This window comes from Montipora capricornis, chromosome 4 (genome assembly GCF_036669925.1).
Source record: "Montipora capricornis isolate CH-2021 chromosome 4, ASM3666992v2, whole genome shotgun sequence".
Classification (NCBI taxonomy): domain Eukaryota; kingdom Metazoa; phylum Cnidaria; class Anthozoa; order Scleractinia; family Acroporidae; genus Montipora; species Montipora capricornis.
The window spans coordinates 46,310,491-46,330,490 of NC_090886.1; the positions used below are offsets into that span (position 1 = coordinate 46,310,491).

The 20,000-nt window shown below is 40.1% G+C and overlaps 1 protein-coding gene and 1 long non-coding RNA gene across 4 annotated transcripts in view; one reads left to right on the top strand and one right to left on the bottom strand.

The window, feature by feature from the left end:
• The window catches only part of LOC138047134 (ATPase MORC2A-like), a 34,238-nt gene extending 21,621 nt beyond the window's left edge, over positions 1-12,617 (bottom strand). Inside the window, exons 1-9 of one of the 3 annotated variants that reach the window (XM_068893862.1) lie at positions 12,346-12,617; positions 11,817-11,870; positions 10,221-10,255; positions 2,286-2,354; positions 1,712-1,802; positions 1,309-1,353; positions 391-454; positions 214-288; positions 21-111 (exon numbers count right to left, since the gene is read on the bottom strand). In XM_068893862.1, the coding sequence (XP_068749963.1) occupies positions 21-111; positions 214-288; positions 391-454; positions 1,309-1,353; positions 1,712-1,802; positions 2,286-2,354; positions 10,221-10,255; positions 11,817-11,870; positions 12,346-12,416 (595 nt within the window). In that variant the 5' untranslated portion in view covers positions 12,417-12,617. The remainder of the gene's footprint in view (positions 1-20; positions 112-213; positions 289-390; positions 455-1,308; positions 1,354-1,711; positions 1,803-2,285; positions 2,355-10,220; positions 10,256-11,816; positions 11,871-12,345) is intronic. The other 2 variants (XM_068893861.1, XM_068893863.1) reach the window with 2 other exon arrangements.
• A 199-nt stretch (positions 12,618-12,816) lies between these two features.
• LOC138047136 (uncharacterized) lies at positions 12,817-19,645 on the top strand. The gene is made up of 3 exons (XR_011131779.1): positions 12,817-12,973; positions 13,841-18,277; positions 19,106-19,645. It is a non-coding gene; the product is annotated as an uncharacterized lncRNA (long non-coding RNA).
• Positions 19,646-20,000: the final 355 nt, after the last annotated feature.

A 20,000-nucleotide genomic window follows, 5' to 3' on the forward strand; every position in this document is an offset into this window, starting at 1 on the left:
ACGTCACTAAAATATTTTACCTTTTGGTCCAATTTTGTCAAATTGTTCGAACAGTTGTGATTCCGTGCTAAATGGCGAATACTTGAGAATGAGGTTTACTTCGACTTGGTGCTAGACGAGAGACAAGGAACAGCAACGTTACCTTCGGTTAAATAGCTCACGTTGAAGAGAGGAAAACCCAGTGCAAATGTGACTCAGAACAAAAACGCTTACTTTCTCCAGTTCACGCTTTGTTTTTGCAGTTGACTTTTTAGAAGACAATTCCCAAGATGGCATCGGTACAACAACCTTTGAAGAAGGAAGAAAAAGACCATGATAACTTACAAATCAACACCAAGTACAAATCAACACCAATGAAGAAAATTTCGAAGTTTTTCAGTTCAGACTTACTTCTTCTATTTTTTCACGTTCATGGAACGTCCTTGAAAGAAACAAACAGCTCATGGTGTTGCCCCTGTCAGGAGTAAAATAGTAGACTATACAAAAACAGCAATGAAGGTGGTGGTAGTGGTAGTGGTAGTAGTAGTAGTAGTTGTCATAAGACTTTATTGAAACACGGAAAATCATCAGTTAAGTTTTACAAGTTAAAAACTAAAACTATTTACAACTGCTCTACACGATTGCCGCGTGGGAATCCGATATGCTTGGATACCTTCTTCAGGGTTCGCTTAAATTGATCAACAGATCCCACATTTTTTAAGCTACTGAGAACGTTATTCCATGTGTCCACGCTATAGGAGAAGCTTCGCTTTAAATAATTAGTTCGCGGTTTTGCCAAAGCCAGTTCAGAGTTTCTCAAGTTGTACTTAGAGTAATCCTGAGTGAAAAGACGTTGAAGGTAATCCGGGGCATGTCCCTTCATTGAGGCTTCACGTTTCTTTCATCGAATTGATCGATAGCCTCTTCCAGGCGAGAGTGGTTGGGAGGTGGTTCGAGTTCGTATCAAAAGGCAATTTTGTAATTATTCTTGCTGCACGATTCTGCAATTCTTGGAGCTTATCATTCAGGTAGCCACTCAAACAGTCGTAAACCGAGCTGTAATAATCGAAATACGGCGGCATCTATGGTAACACCCAAGGATTTGGTATGTTCAACTTTCTTGATGATTTGATCGTCAATTCTTATTTCAAAGTCTTCATTTTGGACAGAGAATCTCTGCCTTGATCCGATCAACATTACCTCAGGTTTGGCAACATTTAAACTAAGCAGCTTAGGTTACCAAGTTCAAGGATCAAGGCAGGTGCTTTGGAAATCGGAAAGCAAACAAACCAGATAGCAAAACTTTCGATTATCGAAACCTGTACTTACTTTTTCGTAAACAAAATCATATCTTTTCCTATCCTCATCGTCCCACTGAAATGCAAAACAACAGGCCAAGTTAGTTTTTTTTTGTACTGAGCCAGGTTACTCACAGGCCAACACGACATAAAACGAAAGCTGGAAGATGGCAAGTTTACTTTTCATTAGTAGTTTTCACGTGACGAGGGTACTATATTCCGCAATTTCCCAATGATGTGATAAACAGAGAAGAGACGAATAAGCTTGTAACAATGCGCTCTATTGCGGGGCAGCACAAGTTACTGCCATCGCTATAGCAGAGAACCAATGAAGTCGCTAGTTCCAGTGTAAGAAGTCATTCCATGCGTTATTACGCAAGATAAAATCTTTGTTTTTGGTGAGATTCACAAGATATGAAGGTGATGGTACTTACGATTTCAGCCCATTGCCATACTGTCCAATCAGTCTCGAGTCAACCGTACGTTTAACTGATCTTCCAAACTGTACTACATTTGCAACTTCCGCTGCAAAAAGATCCATGGAAATCCAATTGTTAAATCAGGAATAAATTAAAACAATCTCGTACCTATTTGTGAAAACCAGGCAGCGGCCAAATTGTCCATACACTCAGTTCACGCAGCAGCGTAAGAAAAATCTGAAGCGATATTTTTCAACGGTGACTAGGGGATACTCGAGAAAAATCCGAGGACTTTCGATTAATTTGTTCTTCGTTTTCTAGACGGACTAAACTTCACGACTACGAGCACTCAAGGTACGTCTTGAAAACTTAGTTTCACATCTCAGTATTTGGGAACCGTAAAAATTTACAATCGCAATAAAATAAATATTATACGCACGACTAAACCTAAAGCTAGCCACAGCGTGCGCAACCGCTATTTGGCTTGTTGAATACCGTGACGGCTAAAGCAGCATAAAATGACGCTTCCTTAAAAGACGAATGTACCTAATGCGTTTCTTCATGAACCGCGTTTTACGAAACCACTTACATGGATCCATACCATCTCCATCATCGCGGAAACATAACAAAAACTTCCCCCTGCAGGACTCGGACGGTTCTGTGAAGGAAAAAAAATAAAATGCATTGCTAACAGTATTTAAGCTTGTCCTCCAAGATTTTTTCAATGGTGCTGGACTAAGAGATTTTTAAAATTAGCAAGTGCACTTAAAGTTAACAATTCCAATTATATTATGAAAACGTGTAGTCTTACTCGTATTAAATTTGTCCTTCGGGCTGGTGGCTCCCTTTTAAAATCAGAAACAGGCTATCTGAGTTAGTTAGACCGCTGTCGACTTGTGAAGAATGAAGTAAGGTTTATATGAATCGAGACTTATCACGAGATTAGTCAAAGACAAAAAATGAACTATCAACTCGAGACGAATTGTTAAAGTTGACAGTATTACAGAATTAACATGAAAGTTAGTTTGACGTTTGTTTAGGGCTTCTGTTCTTAGTGACGGAGGTCGTCTCGTGAAAAGATGTAGTAATATCGTATTATCATGAGAGTCACGTGTGTTGTTGCTGTCTGTAATTAGCTTGGGAAGCAATAAATGACAAAATAATTGGAAATTCCTCCAACACATTGGACGTGTTTACAAGTTTTAAACTGATAAAAATCCTTCCCATATCTCGCCAAGACAACGTGCCTTGGCGAGATATGGGAAGGATTCCTTTCAATTTAAGACCTATCGCAATAATGGACAGAGAGGTTGTAAAGAAGCTAAAATGATCTTCTATACTACTGTCGAACCACTATTAAGCGGTCACCTATCAATTTCCCGAAATTTGCTTCCCATGTTTACTGTAAATTTGACCTCTATTAAACGGTCACCTCTATTAGGCGGACGCGGTCGCAAATTTCCCTTTCGTAAACGGTCGTTGCCATTTCTCAGAACGGTCGTTGCCATTTGAAACGGTCGATGCCATTTATGACGGTCGACTACACACTTCACTTCAAAGAAAATTAACAGAAACAAACTAAGACAAAATATTTACAAAAATTAAGACAAAAAAGGAAAACTAGAGGGAAAAAAGAGTCCGAAAATTTCAAGACTCGAACTCGGTTTCTTAGCCCTCACCCTAAACAGAACCCTAACGCGAACCCTAACTCGTATGACCAGCGAGACACAACTCCCAGTAACCGAAACCTTTTGAGTTCTTAGACCTAATGAGTGTAATTCAGAGCTAAAAAATGGCATCGACCGTTTCAAATGGCAACGACCGTTCTGAGAAATGGCAACTACCGTTTACGAAAGAGAAAAAAACGACGCGGTCACCGTTTGTATTTCACAAATGACTAGTTTTATTGTGAATCACCTCTATTTAACGATCACCTTGTTACAAGAAAACATCAATAAGAGAATGAAGGGGTAGTTTCTAAAGAAACTGTGGTGCTGCGTCGGTGGGGAAGTAGTATACAAAATTTGGTTTTATCAACGGAGTTGATAATGTAAATTGGCCACCGTACAGAGATTCTGAAAGCTGACGTTTCGAGCGTTAGGCCTTCGTCAGAGCGAATCCGAAGAGGCATATTTTTGGACAGGAAGATGAGCGAAGCGTGTCTCTTCGAAGAGGCATATTTTTGGACAGGAAGATGAGCGAAGCGTGTCCAGTTTCTTTCGCAGCTCAAACGCAACCTACGCCTGCCTGTGTAAAAATACAAGTCTGCGTGGGTGGGTCAACCGGCGCACACGTCGAATTCCTCTTTTATCAGTTTCCTTTGCAGCCAGACACAACAAAAACTGTAACCTTCAAACTGATAATCGCATGGAAATACTGTTATCATTTATTGCGTTTATGTTGTTGTCAACAATAAAATGTAAATTAGTTGATCAGTATTTAACGACAGAAGTGTATAGGCCTTGAACTTCTGGTATGAAACAGATATGAAAGGTTTGAGATTTTGCTACGGCTTTTCGGGACCTTCAAGAAACGGGCCCCTGATCAATTTCTGCCACAGTACGGGTTTGATTTTAGGAAACCTCTATTAAGCGGTCACCTGGCTATTTCCGGAGGGTGACTGCTTAATAGAGGTTTGCCTGTAGTAAGGTTGCCAGACTGAAGGAAAGTAATATCTCCCAATGGTGGAAGGAAGTTAAAAAGACTGGCAGTCTACCCACACATCTAATGAGTGGTGGCATCAATTACCTGATAACACCAACATCACATCTGTTGATATGTTAGCTGATAAGTTCAATAATTTTCTGTTTGGTCTAACATGTCACTTTGAGCCCTTATTTATGGATAGCCATGAAGTTACACCCGTTCCTGAGGATCTTCTAGTTTCACCTTCCAAGGTGTTCATTACCTTAAGCCAAATTAAAATGAATAAGTCTCCTGGCCTTGATCCTATCCCAAAACGTGTATGGAAAGAATTTGCCCTTGAGCTGTCGCCTATAGTTATAGTTATGTGATTATAATATTGTATGTAATGAAAGTGTGTGTACGTTGTTGAAATATTATTTACTAGGTGTTATTTATATTATCCATACATAAGAAATTGCTGTAATATCATTTTTATATTGTGTATGTAATTTTCTGACCCGCACTGTAATTCAGCTCTGCTGCAAAAGTGTTGATTAACCATATCTTATATCGAAAGTACCTTTTGTCTGTCGACGGAACGGAATTGGAACGTTTTAAAACTAGGTTCGCCTCTGATTGGTCGGAATTAAGTCTAACCAGGAGACAGAGGATTGAAGGAATACGTTTGGAAGGACGGTCTGAGCAATACTTTTAAAATGGCGTAAATGAGGTGTTTCGTCAAGAAAGGTAACAGTAAATGTTGTGATGCTGAACTGGGGTCTGTCTCCGGTGTTCGTTCTGGCAAAGTAACTGGAGCCATCCCAAGGCATCACTCAAATTCAAAATGCTCTTTGCACATATAGCATTACCACATGACAGTACCAGCGATATTAGGAGACTTTGACTTTGGGTAACAAAAGAAATATCAAGGGACAACTTCAATTGAAAAATAGGCACGCTTTGCGTACATGTGAGTAGTGATTCGAAGATCGTGGTGCTAATTGGTTTTGTTGTGTTTAACATTGCACTATATTACCTAGCTGGATTTTTCGAGGGGATTCAAATTGTGTGCATCATTTGCACGTCTTAGACAGAACTTGAGATTGCCTTTGCTGTTGAAAGCAGGTAATATTTTATCAACTTATTTCCAACGGGATATAGAATGTATCACTGTAAAGCTGCTGCCGACTATGTGTAGAGCACTGTAGTTGTCACGTACGAGTATTTTAGTAGCATATAAAACAAGAGAAGCAGTGTTAAAACGAAAGGAAAAAGTAGGCAGTTCATGTGGATACCATATGGGAATAACCTGAAGACATTCGATGGTTTACTTATCTGTTGGAAAAAAAGGAAGTGTCCATTCTTACGAGGGCAGGAACTAAGCAGACTACCTATCGGAATTTCAATGGTCATGACTGCTGATTAGAGCATAGGAAAACCTACTCAAACCGAAACGTTGATCATCGTTTGTGCAAAGTCACAAACAGACACTTGTGAACGAGTTATCTTTTATATGTTGTGCGAGTTCAAGCCCTTTATTTCTCTTAAGCCACGTCTTGCGCGGTTAGTTACGTAAGAGGTTAAGATGGGTGACCATCTAAAATTACGCCATGTTGTTGTTCATAAAGTTTAGCTCTGTCGAGTACGGTTAGTTCTTGGACGGGTGAACACGTTGGTAGGATACATCGCCCGATGCATATCTATTGGGAAAGTGGCCTTTTTCTTCAAACGCAATGGTTTACAACAAGCAAATTTCCAACGAATTAGTACTTCCTTTTGGAGACACCTCTGTAGTAGTTCAAATTTTTCCAGGTTGAAATTCTTTTAAACCAGTTCAATTTTGATTTTCCTTTGTTTAAGATTATGATAATGAATAATAAACAAAAACCAATCAAAATTGAAATGGTTTGAACATTTTACAACTAAGACTTTCAACTACAACATACCTTTCCAAAATAAGGCGAAGCCGACTTTAGAATCCGAAAGAGCCGCGAGTCGCTTCGCAAAATAATGACAGTCCAATCGGTAAGAATGTCGCCGATGTTAATATATTGTAAAAAGTTGCAATAAGCAACAAGACTACAACAAAGAACTTGTAAGTCGCAAAATTTTGCAAGACATCCTTTTTTTCCCTTTTTCACATTCTTTAAATTGTATTTTTACTTCCAAAGATAGATGGCAAAATGTGTCATAAAATTGAATCGAAATGAGATATCAACGACTGCGGCCTTGCGAATGTGTTAAAGGATAACGAATACTTCTCCGACAGGGGATCGCATCTTACGGTTACCATGTCTTAGTGGAGGGTCGCGTTGCACTGATTAGTAGATTCGAATAGACTCAAATGCTGGTGATTTTTAAGATGAGAAGAATTTCACTGGTTTGGCGTCAGTTCCTGCTTGAACAAGACGAGGTCACCGGCCGGCAGCTCGGTGTTGCCTGCCTTGTCAATTTTCCTGACTCTCTAACTGGCGGTCGAGAAAAGATCTCGCATAATGACGACTAAAACAGCTCGGAACGACCACAAAAACATAACACACGACTCAGCTGCCACTTCGTTTGATCTTTCAGTGAATTATTTGCTTACATCGATAACAACACAACCAACAGGGGGTTGTTCGCCTGTGATTGCAGCTTTTCTTTATGCGTCTTAGGGTGAAAACACAGCATGGACCGTTTACGAAAGGGAAATCGACGTTAGTCGCAACACTGGATTTTTATGCGGTCTAACGATGCCAGTGAACAATGGCCTTAAATGCCTGCATGTAGCCGCTAGAATAAATGGGCTTGCGAACGCCTTCTTTGTTGGCAAATACAATGCCATCCCAAAGTCAAACACGACAACCATATAATGATGAAAGAATACGTCACGGAAATGTTTCACGTTGCTTTCCCTCCAGACGACATAAACTTTGAGAAACTCGTTAAAAGACATTTCCAAGCGCACCTTAGTACCCCTGGAGAAATATACAAAATATACCACCAGAAGTTGCAACATGCGATCGGACAAGCAATAACTTTTATGCTCTCTTTCCAGCACTCTCGAGCCAAAGTCTTAAATGATTTGGGACCTACTGCATTATTATTTCGCAAGGCATGCACACTACAGCACAGGGAACCCAGAAAGATGAACAAGGCAAGGTAGAACAGTACATTTCCGATAAATATTTATGAGAAGCTAATCTGAAAAAAACCAAGTTTGATAAACCAATGAAAGCAATTACTTGAGTATGATAGAAAAATGGCCTAAAGTACAACAAAGGGCTACCATCCTGTTACCCTGTGACTGACCAAGTCATCAATCACGGCCCCACAGAACGATTCTCCCTTTCTGGGCAGGGGCACAGTACAGTAAATGCAATCATAGCTGACTATGTTTTGTGTGATTCACACTTGTAAACTACAACAGCTTCATGGCAAATGGGGACAATCAAACTGACCATGTCTCAACTTAATAATAATTTATACTACAAACACGGTATTGACACAATTTTGAGAATGGCTATTGTTATGGTATCTCAAACTCACCACTGTGCAACATGCCATATTCTAGAGTACCCTCAGGACTTAGTGAGCCTGAAGTAGGAGTCACTGTCGGTGACAACTATTTACAAGACAATAAACAAGACATGACGGGGGTAGTTTCTAAAGAAACTGTGGTGCTGCGTCGGTGGGGAAGTAGTGTACAAAAATTTGGTTTTATCAACGGAGGTGATAATGTAAATTGACCACAGTACAGAGATTCTAAAAGCTGACGTCAGAGCGAATCGAGGACCTTTCACACTTAACACTAGCAAAATATCGGGATCTAAGCGATCTGTTAAGATCACCGATCGTTTCACATGTACCTCTGCTAATGTCATTTATTGCATAACCTGTACGTTGGGCAAGAAATAACACATTGGCGAGAAAGGTAGACGACTAGGCGACCGATTCCGCGAACACCTTCGCGATGTTGAGAAGAATATCAAGGATGTATCCAAGCCAGTCGCTCGTCATTTTAATCTCCCTAACCACGCCAAAAAACAAATGGCTGTCTGCGGCCTTTCCCTACATCAAGGTACGACGGAAAGCCGCAAGAATCTGGAACAAAAATTCATCTTCCAAATCGGCACCCTTAATCTCCAAGTTGCCATGTTACCACCGATAGCGTAGCTCCTCCTCCGCTAAAAAACCACACACAACCCACAACTCCTCGACTCGCTCTGACGAAGGGCTAACGCTCGAAACGTCAGCTTTTAGAGTCACTGTACGGTGGTCAATTTACATTATCACCTCCGTTGATAAAACCAAACTTTAAAAAACAAAACAGGCTTACAGAAATGTCATTACGAGGGAAGACAAACCAGAATACTCTATCTAGTGGCCATATCTAGAGGGTGCAATAAAATACACTGCCTTCTTATACACGGTCTATCAAAGTTGGAAAAGGTAATTATGGAAGGGAGAGGTGGCTAAGGAGGAGGAGGAGGCTAAAATCACCTTGAAGCAGAAGAAATCAATTGCTGGTTTTTCAATGAGAGCACAAACCCGGAAAAAGCACTTTAGTAACAGTAGAGAACCAACAAACTCATCCCACAGCTAGCCTTCAAGCCCAATAATACATTTTAGGCATCATTGGTGGATTGCGAGTACTCACTGCAGTGCAAAACCCCTTTCCTTATGCAGCGGATATCTAAAGGATGGCCTCAAAATGAAAATGAGGTGAGTACTATAGAGTAGGGGGGCACCAAGAAACAAGTAAAGAGACCCAACAAAACAGTGAGAATAACACTATGGCAGCACTGAAATAGTGCTCATAAGCAATACAGAGTTGACCCATGCCATTGAAAAAAATTAGGCCAATTGTACACAAGGAAAGTGCTCATGAATAAAGTGTAATTCTGTGTAAGACCATAAAGATTGAAATTTATTATTGCGAGTGTTCACTGCAGTGCAAAACCCCGTCCTTATACAGAGGATATATAAAAGGCTGGCCTCATAATGAAAATTAGGTGAGTACTGTAGAGTAGGGGGGCACCCAGAAACAAGTAAAGAGACCCAACAAAACAGTGAGAATAACACTATTGCAGCACTGAAAGAGTGCTCATGAGCAACACAGAGTTGACCCATGCCATTGAAAAAAATTAGGCCAATTGTACACAAGGAAAGTGCTCATGAATAAAGTGTAATTCTGTGTAAGACCATAAAGATTGAAATTTATTATTGCGAGTGTTCACTGCAGTGCAAAACCCCGTCCTTATACAGAGGATATATAAAAGGCTGGCCTCATAATGAAAATTAGGTGAGTACTGTAGAGTAGGGGGCACCCAGAAACAAGTAAAGAGACCCAACAAAACAGTGAGAATAACACTATTGCAGCACTGAAAGAGTGCTCATGAGCAACACAGAATTGACCATGCCATTGAAGAAAATTAGGCCAATTGCCCACAAGGAAAGTGCTCATGATAAAGTGTAATTCTGTGTAAGACCATAAAGATTGAAATTTGGCGAGGTCAAGGTGAATCCACTCTATTCTCCTTATGGCTTATGTCAAAGATGCAAAAAAAATGCATTCAGATTGGCAGATTTATGTGTTAAGATAAAAAAGAAATGAATGGAAAGGTTAAGACAAACAAAATGAATTTTCTCTTTAAGGCAACATTGTAGTTCAGTTGAAGTATTGATCTCTAGCATGCCTACTAGACAGTGCCATTAATACAACTTTCATTCCCACTTACATTTCCACTCTTTACTGAATTACTCATATAATTAAATGCATTAATATAAGATTGGCCCAAAATGTTTCTATGCCTTCGTGTACTCTAAGAGTCGAAATGTTTAAAACACTACTGGGTATGCCTTGAAATACAGCTGCTTCAAAATTCACACCAATAACCTTTAGTTTTTGTCTACAAACCTGTATAGATGTCAATCTTCTGCGATGACGCATCTCTGGGAGCAGAAAAACAGAATCAAATGTATCAAACCCTGATTGACATGCGCTAATAATAACATAGAGGGCAAAATTACTGAATGCTGATTGGTTAATGAAGAGGGCATTTCTTTCTTAATTTTGCCTGTGAAGAGAGCAAAATTACTAGCTCACGATTGGTCGAGTGCCAAAAATACTCCCTCCTGATTGGCTGAACGCACCGCTTCCACGTTCAGTTGGTTTCTTCATTTTGAGCAAAACAACTTCGTATTCTTCGAACTGTGTCTTTCAACATACAGGGGGCGTAGCCAGGATTTTTCAAAGCGGGTGTCACAGTGTCAAACAGAGGGTACTCACCAGATTGTGGTACTCCGGAAGGTGAATTTTTGAGTGATAAGAAGAAGAGAAAAAGATTTTTCTCATGAAAGGCTTAAGACGTGGATCGACTTGCATGGCACCCGGCGTAATGGGATCGTGAGGTTGAAAAACAATGACTATTCAACGCACCAACGCGTTTTTACCAAGGCATCTTGCAGCTCACCAAAAATGGTTACAGGACATTTTGCCTTCATTGTGAGGTACAAGTAGCTCAAACTTGGTTGAAGAAGTTCTTTCTATGGACAAGCCGTTTGTTTTTTACGGATGCGTGTTTTTAAGTGGTTTGTTATTTTCAAGTGGTAGAAACCTCAAAAGCACAGGTGAATTAAATAAATTAAAGCCTAACATTTGGTTAAATCGTTGTTGCTTTTGTTCAGGAATGAAATTAGAATTTTTCTCTGAGGGGATATAAATAGCAATCATCAGTACTCGTTTCTGAGGGGATATAAATAGCAATCATCAGTACTCGTTTGGGACGTAAAGAAGTAGTTGACTTGTTTGCGAGCGAACGAGTGTTTTCACTCCACTTGGCTGATTGTTTTTCGAAGTGCATCATCAACAATGTTAAGAAAATTTTGCCCCCTGTGCTATTAACAAGTAATCGCCATGGGTCCTCGTAAAATTAAGGACTAATATCACTTGTGTTTTCAGAAGTTGCTCAAATTGGCAATTTCAGCAACTTCTGAAAACACAAGTGATATTAATCCCTAAATTTACTCGGCCCCATGCGATTACCTATACAAAGTATACGGAGATAACATTGGTTTAAACAATGATTATTTGTATGGTCTTCTTGTATGCCCACTAATTACATTATTTCATTCACGAAGGTCTGTCTTGTATTATCATTACGATGCAAAGTCCATGCCATTATGATCACCAAATGGACAAGAGAAGCAGACAAAAAAACGAGGGATGAAATAAGGATAACCATTTTAATGTTAAAACAAACTTCAGGAAAGGTAATAAGCCAAAACTTGCAATTTACGCTCGTTGTGGGGTGACGCAGTACGATTAGCGCAGGGTAAGCTACTTTCTTTAGGCACATTTGAAACTTAAACATGTTGTTGTTGTTGTTGTTGTTGTTGTTCGTATATTTTCTAGGGACTTGCAGGGACCAGCATGAAAGGACAAGGGATTCGTCAACACATTTGTTAAGAGGGGATTATTTTTCAAATGCCGCTTGGCGGCTAATTTTCTTACCGTGCATTATCCACCAGCTCTGCGAGGGCTCCAAATAAAAATTCATGTGTTGTGCTAGTAAGTAATCATGTGAGTGATTAATAAAAATACGTCAGACTGTAATAGGGCATTAATTTAAGTACGGTGGTTACGACTTTTAGCCCCGAGGGAATAAGGCGATTTGAATTTACATCTGTATGGGAAAGTAGGGCCCGCTAGACCGTGGAAAGTCAAGCATGGCGAATTTCAAATTAATGCCGAAGCATTCGTTCAATAAATAGAATAGCTCTTGAAGAATATACCGTCCACTGCATCTTGGAAAGTACAGGAACCTTCCTGTAACTTGGAAGATTTTCGAGTATAGATAAGCTAGTCCCATTCATACGTTCGTTTGCCCTTACGCGTGTTTTAACGAAACATGTGCTTTCAAGGCGCCCACGCCACCACATTCCAAATACTCTCACACAACTCGCCTTCATCAGGGAATTTAAAGGATATTAATCAACAGCATTTCAGCGATAACTTCGTGACAAACACTAAATTAACTTACCTATTCGTGTGCAAATATTCGTAAGTTAGCTGTGCTCTACGAAGAGTGGAATAACTTGATGCGCTTGACATTTCTTCGCTTGTGCTAAGGAGCTCTCGTCAGCAAAAACTGAGTAACTGTCTTATTTCGCTCCCACAATGGGTCCCATGCAAAGATTCTTTACCTCGCTAAAATTAAAAACAATTTCGTCCTTTATAACTAAGTCTACGCTTACTAACTGTGGCCCAGATTCGCTCTTATTCCACACGAGTTGGTTAGCAACGCAAAGTAAAGTGCTCATCGAACATCACAAACTATTTTCATCGTGACTCGAAGTCTCGTTCAATCCAAGTGTTGTCGGCATACAATTGGCTATTACTCATTGACTTGACAGCGCTATTGTCTTTTTCGATCTCTTATTGGCTTCTTCAGGAGTGACGCAATTGTCACTTCCCGCCGCACCCCATGTCATGAATAAAGCTTTGTCATGAATATGTTGGCTTCTATGACCGCCATAATCGGTGCTTCATCAGGTTACATTTTACCCTTTCTTACCTGATCAGTTTCATCTAACTGCCAGAAAAGGAGTCGAGATGATGGCCATTGAGAAATTTAAGCGAATGAGGCATTTTGGTACCCCAAATAGTGGGTAATGTATGAATTCATTCCGTTAAAATGAAACGGTTTTGCAAGCTTCTTGTTTCGATCTTGTTTGTGAATTCTGCTGGTTTGCTTTATAGGGACGGAAGTTTAAGTTTTCATCAAATTTGTACTTCATGACATTTGTCTTTTGCTGCCATTCAACTGGGCGAGCTTCTCGGTGATATATAAGAAATGGCTCCGCTTTTTGAACCGAAAGCGTTGATGCGTGTTTCCAAAATAATTTTGTTGTGTTTTTCATTAGCACTGAAGAATGGAACGCGTATATTTTCCTTAACTTCGCCTTGCCTTCGTTTGTTTTTGTAGCCTTGACGACTTGTCGATAACTAAGTGATAATAGCTGTTTTTACATAATCAACAGCAATAGATTTTGTCTTCCGCAGTCGCCATATTAATTAAGGGAAGAACTAGAAATTCCTAAAATACTAAATATTTATATGTTTGAAACCGATGAAGCAAAATTAAAGTAATTCTTGACTATTGTGGAAATGTACGAAGAATAATGATTAATCGTGTTATCTATCCGCTCCAAAGTCTACAGGTTTTTTTTAGTGTGTAGCAACTCGTCTAATTTTAATGTTCTTTGTCACGGTTCACGAACACAAGAGTTTTATGTTGTTATTTAGTTCTGCACTGGTGCACTTTTCCCATGTCGACCGTAAGAGAACTTTCATGTGTACAAAGTATTTAAGCAAGGGTAGCTGCTTTTCTGTCTTTTATTTAAAACACATGTCACCGAAGGTAAGCTTCTGCTTTCTTCTCGATCAGCTGTATGTTCCTCACCTGATCAGAAAGAATCGCATTCGCGTTTCTGCATGTCAAGTTTTGCCTGATGTGCTTTCTTTGTCTAAAACAGGACCCGGGCAGTTACATTTCGTGAAGGAATGTTCTTAGGGAGGAGTGAAAAAATTTGAATCATCGCCTGCTGTTTATCACGTGAATGGTCACGCTGAAAAAGTGTGTCGTCCACAGACATAACATTTGGCTCGTCAGCGAATGTCGTTTCAATTCTGTGAATCATCATTCAATTATGTAGTCAATAAATACGTGCTACAACACTCCTTCCTTTTGGTTTGCCTTCATCAGACGGCTTCACCAGAAGTATTTTCAAACTTTGTTGCCCCATGGTTTTCTGGGTTTAGCAAATCACAGATGCCTTCATCAAGTAACAGGATCCCACCAAGAACACAAAAGACTTGTGTGACGTCTCTGTACGAAGATCAAGGTTTACTGTCAGCCGAAACTGCAAGCAATTTTCTCGCTCAAGTCGACGTCAGTTCTTGTTCGCATACAAGGAACTTGCGAGGACAAGCATGAAAAGACAAGGGATTCGTCAACTGCGGTTGATGCGGTTTGTTCATCGTCTTTAAGTTCTTACCGGAATTTGACGGACGACTAAAGATGTCAACTAATCCTAGTCAGGGCTGTTACGGCGGAAGTCTCTTAACTAAGAAACTCATCAATGTATGTTGCCTGTTTGATAAGAGTTTTCTGTTTCAACGCACTCGCTTCGGTTTTCACAACAGGGAGACCTGTTTGGACCACTAGGTCTTCGTCCAGTTATCTCGTATGGAAAGTGATCGGTGGGGACATGAGTGAAGCTGCTTTCGGATTCCTGCCCTGTCCTGTTTTGGTCGGGCATGAGGTCAAGAATTTTTGTTTCCAAACAACTCTTACCGTCAGCAAACTTTATCTTGCGGCTGCATTAGCCAATTTCCGATCTCGAATTTTGGAGCGCAGGCCAAATCGGAAATGTTTTACACGCCTTTCAACCTTCTTAACTGGCTTGAAACCACCAGCGTTGTTGTTTTTCACATATGAAGTTAGTCGACTTCCATTGAGAGGCTTTTAGAATGCAGTTGGGTCTCAAATTATGCGGCCTTCGTTACTACCATGAGTTTCCCAAAATTCACCCTGATAAACAGAAAAAGGGGAAGCAGAGTCGTCTACGGGTACTACTGAAATGCAAGATGTTGACTGTCTGCTTATATCTTAAAGTTATTTTAGTCGTCCGACCTCCTAAACAGTTAAATTGAACAGAAAATGTAAACAATTACCTGACCTTTGTAGGGAAGAGCGGCGAAATAAACACTGAAGGACAACTGCGGCAAATGAAAGAAGATCCCATGATACGCTGCATTAAGAATCTGTGTCAGCTGCGATTGACGTATTTCTTGGATGTGGTGTCAATCAACGTAATGAAGCTAAGAGACAGGTCATCGTGTTCGGTGGTTGTCCACCTGCGTTACTAAAGAGTTAGTTAACCTGGCTGAAGTTAAATTTCCTGGTGCACACAATCATCTCCGTAAGTCTTGAACGTATTCTTTTAATATGGAAGATGTGGCACTTTGTTGTGATATATCTTTGCCGCTCCCTGTGTATATCGTGTCAAATGAGACAGTCAGTTCTTATGGCTCGGTCGTTGACGTCTGAGCATTAATAACTCCGCTCTCGGCGTCATTTTTAGTCATTATGTCGCTTTTTGTTGGTGGCATCGTCGCATTTGCAAATAATTGGCAAACACGTCTCATTTTTACCCTTTGTTCCGCTATAATGGTTTTCAGTATTTCTCCATGTTGTTAGCCACGGTTTGTTTTCTAATTTGTCTTGACCACCTAACACGTTGATGTGCAATCCCAAAGCAGGTCCTCGAACTTGTGTTTTTCCAGATATGTTTTCTATAATATCGAAGTTTTAGCGATTTTAAGTATGACATCCGTCTTTGCAAGACTTAAAGAAAAGCCGTGTTTTGGCAATCATTTCTAAGTGAAAGGTGACTTTGTGCCATGCAATTGCTGCTTTCATTTTGTACACGTCAGCGCACATTACAATTAAAGTGCAATTAACAATTCGCGTACGGAAAACCTCTGAGAGAATTAATAATTTAACTGGTTTATCAAAGTAATGCATGCTGATCATCTTTTCAACGAAGTGTCATGACAGTTTTCTTGCGATCAAACGTTGTGAGATCCGAACATTTAAACTTATTGGAAAAACTATCGTTAGCTCTTTATTGGTGTTGTTGAAGTTCCTGTTTTACGGGTTTAAACATCTGTGGCGTTTACTGGGTTGATTTATTGCGTGACACCTGCAACAGCTCTGTTTGAATTTCTGCTAAGGGCAGCTGTGCTTCTCGTCTTTAATTTTCTGTTTTAATTCATCAATGTGCTGAAGTAGCTTTGCATGATTGGTCCGTGCAGTCCTCTCTCATTTTCCCCACTAAATGTGTCCGCTTTTGAATGACGGGACTTCTTTCTAAGTGGTTGCTTGATAGCCAACTGGCTCCTGTTTGTTAACAAAACCAGCCAGCGGCTTCGGAATGATGTCTTAGCGGGGATTGCGCGACATTCGCTCGTGTTGGCCCCATTTTTCTCTAGTTTTTAATTTATTGTACCTTAAAAATGGAAATCTTGAAGTTCTGGGTTTAGTCACAACCATACGCTGTATTGGCCAGTTATTGGTTGTCTCGTGTGGTCTACTATTGCACGAGTCTCGATCCTTTTCTCTTTCGTTCTCTCTCTCTCTCTCTTTATATATATATATATATATATATATATATATATATATATTATATGTAATAGACTACAAATGAAGAGATAACACAACTTTAGTTTACACCTATATTTTGCCCGCACAAGACGGCCTTCTTCAGGGTGATTAGAAACCGTTACACAAGAACGTTAACTACACGCTACTTAAGCTGCAAAATGTACGAGTGACTATAAAGCTTAACAAACTTGACTGATTAACACATAGCACGCACGCACGCATATGAAAAAGATGAAACTAAAGCGGCATAAATAATAAAAACCGACAATAATAACTGTAAGGGAACAAAAACCCAATAACGACAACAACAACAACAACAACAAAAACGTGTAAAAGAGCGTTCGCGTGCTATATTTATATGCTAACACCAGCTGAAACACCATTAGTAACTACCGTTTTCTGGCGACACGATTCTGGCTTCAGAAGAAGCCGCTGTCGTTGAGGCCGTCTGGTCTCAACGTTTGTAATCTGCATGCCCACTCTTCTTCTTTTGCAGCCAGTTTATCTTTAGTGTGAACCTTATCAATAACCTGGACATCCTGTAGTCCATGATGTCCAGGGCTTCAGAGTTGTTTTCTTGGAACAAGGTACGACGGCGTAAAGTCCCTATGAAGGATTCTCTGCCTTTTATCATGCCAATATTGACGGAAATAGTGAACTTGAACTTTTCTCTGCGGTCGACGATCTTCCCAACACGTTAAAAGGAATCTGAAATCATACTACTCTTGAAAGAAAAAGACTGAAACACAAAACTGTAACCACCTACGTCAATGGATTTGAGCACAGAGCCCTGAACCATGGACAGCCATGAAATGATTTCATACATTCTGTAGAATTCATCTGAACCGGCTGGTTACACATTTTGTGACAAGCTGATTACACATGTAGACTTGCAAATGAAGCTAACAAGCATTCAATGTGGAAATAGGAAGGAAGAAACTGACAGCATTTGTCGTCGTGGATTTAGCCAAAGCTTTTCACAGTATTGTTAGTCTCGCCATCTCCTAATGCTTTGTTCGAGCCTTGGGTGTCTCTGACGGCGCTGTTAAATGGTTTAAGAAATAATAGAAACTTCAGTAAGAAAATCTTTCCTGAACCGAGTGTCCAATTAGTATACAGGAACTAAACAAGTCGGATCAAAAGGTCTCGCAGTTGCGCAGTTCAATTGAAGGTCTTTTTGGATATCGCTGCGACGAAAAGGCATCCCTCAGCTGCACCGCCTTCGAGAGGGGTTCTAAGCCAACATGTGGCAGTGGAATACGGCTCCGCGTTCTTTCCACATAGAAACGTTTGATACTCGGGTCGCATTCCACCGTTCTGTACCAAACCGGGATTTGGTTGCCTGATGCTGTGAAAATAGTTTGCTTCAGTCTTTATCCGGCTTGTCTTTCATATACTAGATCCCGGAATAATTAACGTCCATAAAACAAAAAAAACAAAGCGAACATAATAATACCTTATCAGAATAACAATGGTTCTTTTGTCTTCCGCCATTTTTGTTCCGGTATACGAAAGTCTACTCCTTTATCCCAACATATGGGAGCTTAAGAAACGACGACGACGACGGCAATAACAACGCCACAAAACTGTGATATCTTTGGTTGAAAGAGAAAAAGTCTAGAAAAAGTCTGGTAAAACAACCAAGGATAGCGTGAACTAAAAACACCTACACCACTTTCCTGTCATATGGTTTCAGTGAACCAACCTCACCCATCAAAGCTGCTCCTGTCTACTGGCTCAACAGGTATGACAGTCGCCTTTGAAAAGCCTGAAGCTACTTCTTGAAACACCTTACTTCAGTAAATGATGAAATAAATGAACACTTAGACAATAATGTTTTTTTTTGCCTTCACTTATTATTTTTTTAATTTTTATTTAATTTTATTTTTAATTTTATTTTTTGTTTTGCATCCAGTCCGTGTTTGTAGTCTATATATTTCGGGTCGGAGAATCGATGAGCACTCTTAAATTTATGCATGACCACATCAGTGGTGAGCGCATCAGTGCTTCACACGTTTTTTCCGGCGATATTAGTCAATGGGTGTCTTGAAAACGAAGACCCTATAAGACCCCGAAAACGAATCGAAGACCTCAAGTCTCTTGTTAAAGAAAATAAGCGAAGTTCAAGTCCATCGTTTGCTACAACTTGTCTTTTAACCAGTCGGGTGTATTTTTGTTGGTAGTCACAAATGTGCATACACCACGGGATATTGAGTTAAGCTCCGATAGGTTGAATCCATTCTTATGCGCTCCCCATGTATTTCCACTCATCCTTGCGGTGATTAGAACACCCACAGTTTTCCCACGAACGGGGGCTTCTGATTTCTGAGTAGGCAGTGTGGCACAGTGGTTAGGGGGCTTGCCTTTGAATTCCGGAGATCCCGGTTCAAGACCCGCTCTGACCACGCGATGCATTTGATCCTGGTTGCCCCTGGGTCAACTTGCCATCTGCACTTTGGACCTGAAAAGCCCCTATGGGGAGCGGTCAATTAAGTATGAATGTATGTATTGGTGTAGCACAGTCACAATGATTGACAGGTGACAAATTTTCGAGCAAAGTATTTCTTTTTAGTTCTAGTGTGACAAAGACAATGGCGGAAGATGTGGAAGGTTTTGAATCTTGTTTGAGCGAAGTCCTGTGTTGAAGCCGAGCGAATCGGGTCTCCGTTTTACGTTGAAAAGGGAACAAGAACGGTCAATGCGCCACCTTTTTAACAGTATAGATGTAATGGCCGTTTTGCCAACAGGATTCGGAAAAAGCTTAAAGTTTTCAGATATTTGTCATGATGTGCGGAGTTCGAAATAAAAGAAAACAAAGAACATCATCGTGATTTCGCCATTACGAAGCGTTATACGCGATCAAGTGGAAAAGAAAGCGCGGTCTGCTTGGACGATATCCATCAAGGGAAATTCAACATTATATACGTGTTTGCTGAAGCCGCTATGGATAAGTGTTTCCACAATTCACTAGAAGAAAAAGATTCGTTATTTAACAGCACTTTGGCTGTGCTTATTGTCGACGAAAGTTTGGACCGGACTGAAGTAAGCTATTCGTTCGCTTGTAGATACTTTGTGTTTATACAGGATAAATTAATAAAATGCCTGCAAACTATCAGAATCCATATGTTTTAGGATCGAGGAAATAAACTGTATTCGTCAAATTCTCTGCTTACCTTGCCTAATTTAAGCTTGAGTACTATATCATGAACTGAGACAAGATGAAGACAATTACGCAGCTCCCCTGTTAATCTTCTCTCGTTGTGAGAAGAAAGCGGCCCCTTTGCACAAAGTCGTGCGATGTGTTTGGTCGAGCATTTTTACTTGCTACTTCGTTTATGATTCTGTGACAATACACCTTATTCCAAAATGGCCGCCCTTATGGCCTCGCTTTCAAACGTAAAATTCAAAAGAATATTTAACCTTGAACCAGGCCATAACGAAACACAAGAATACTAAAATGGCGGCCA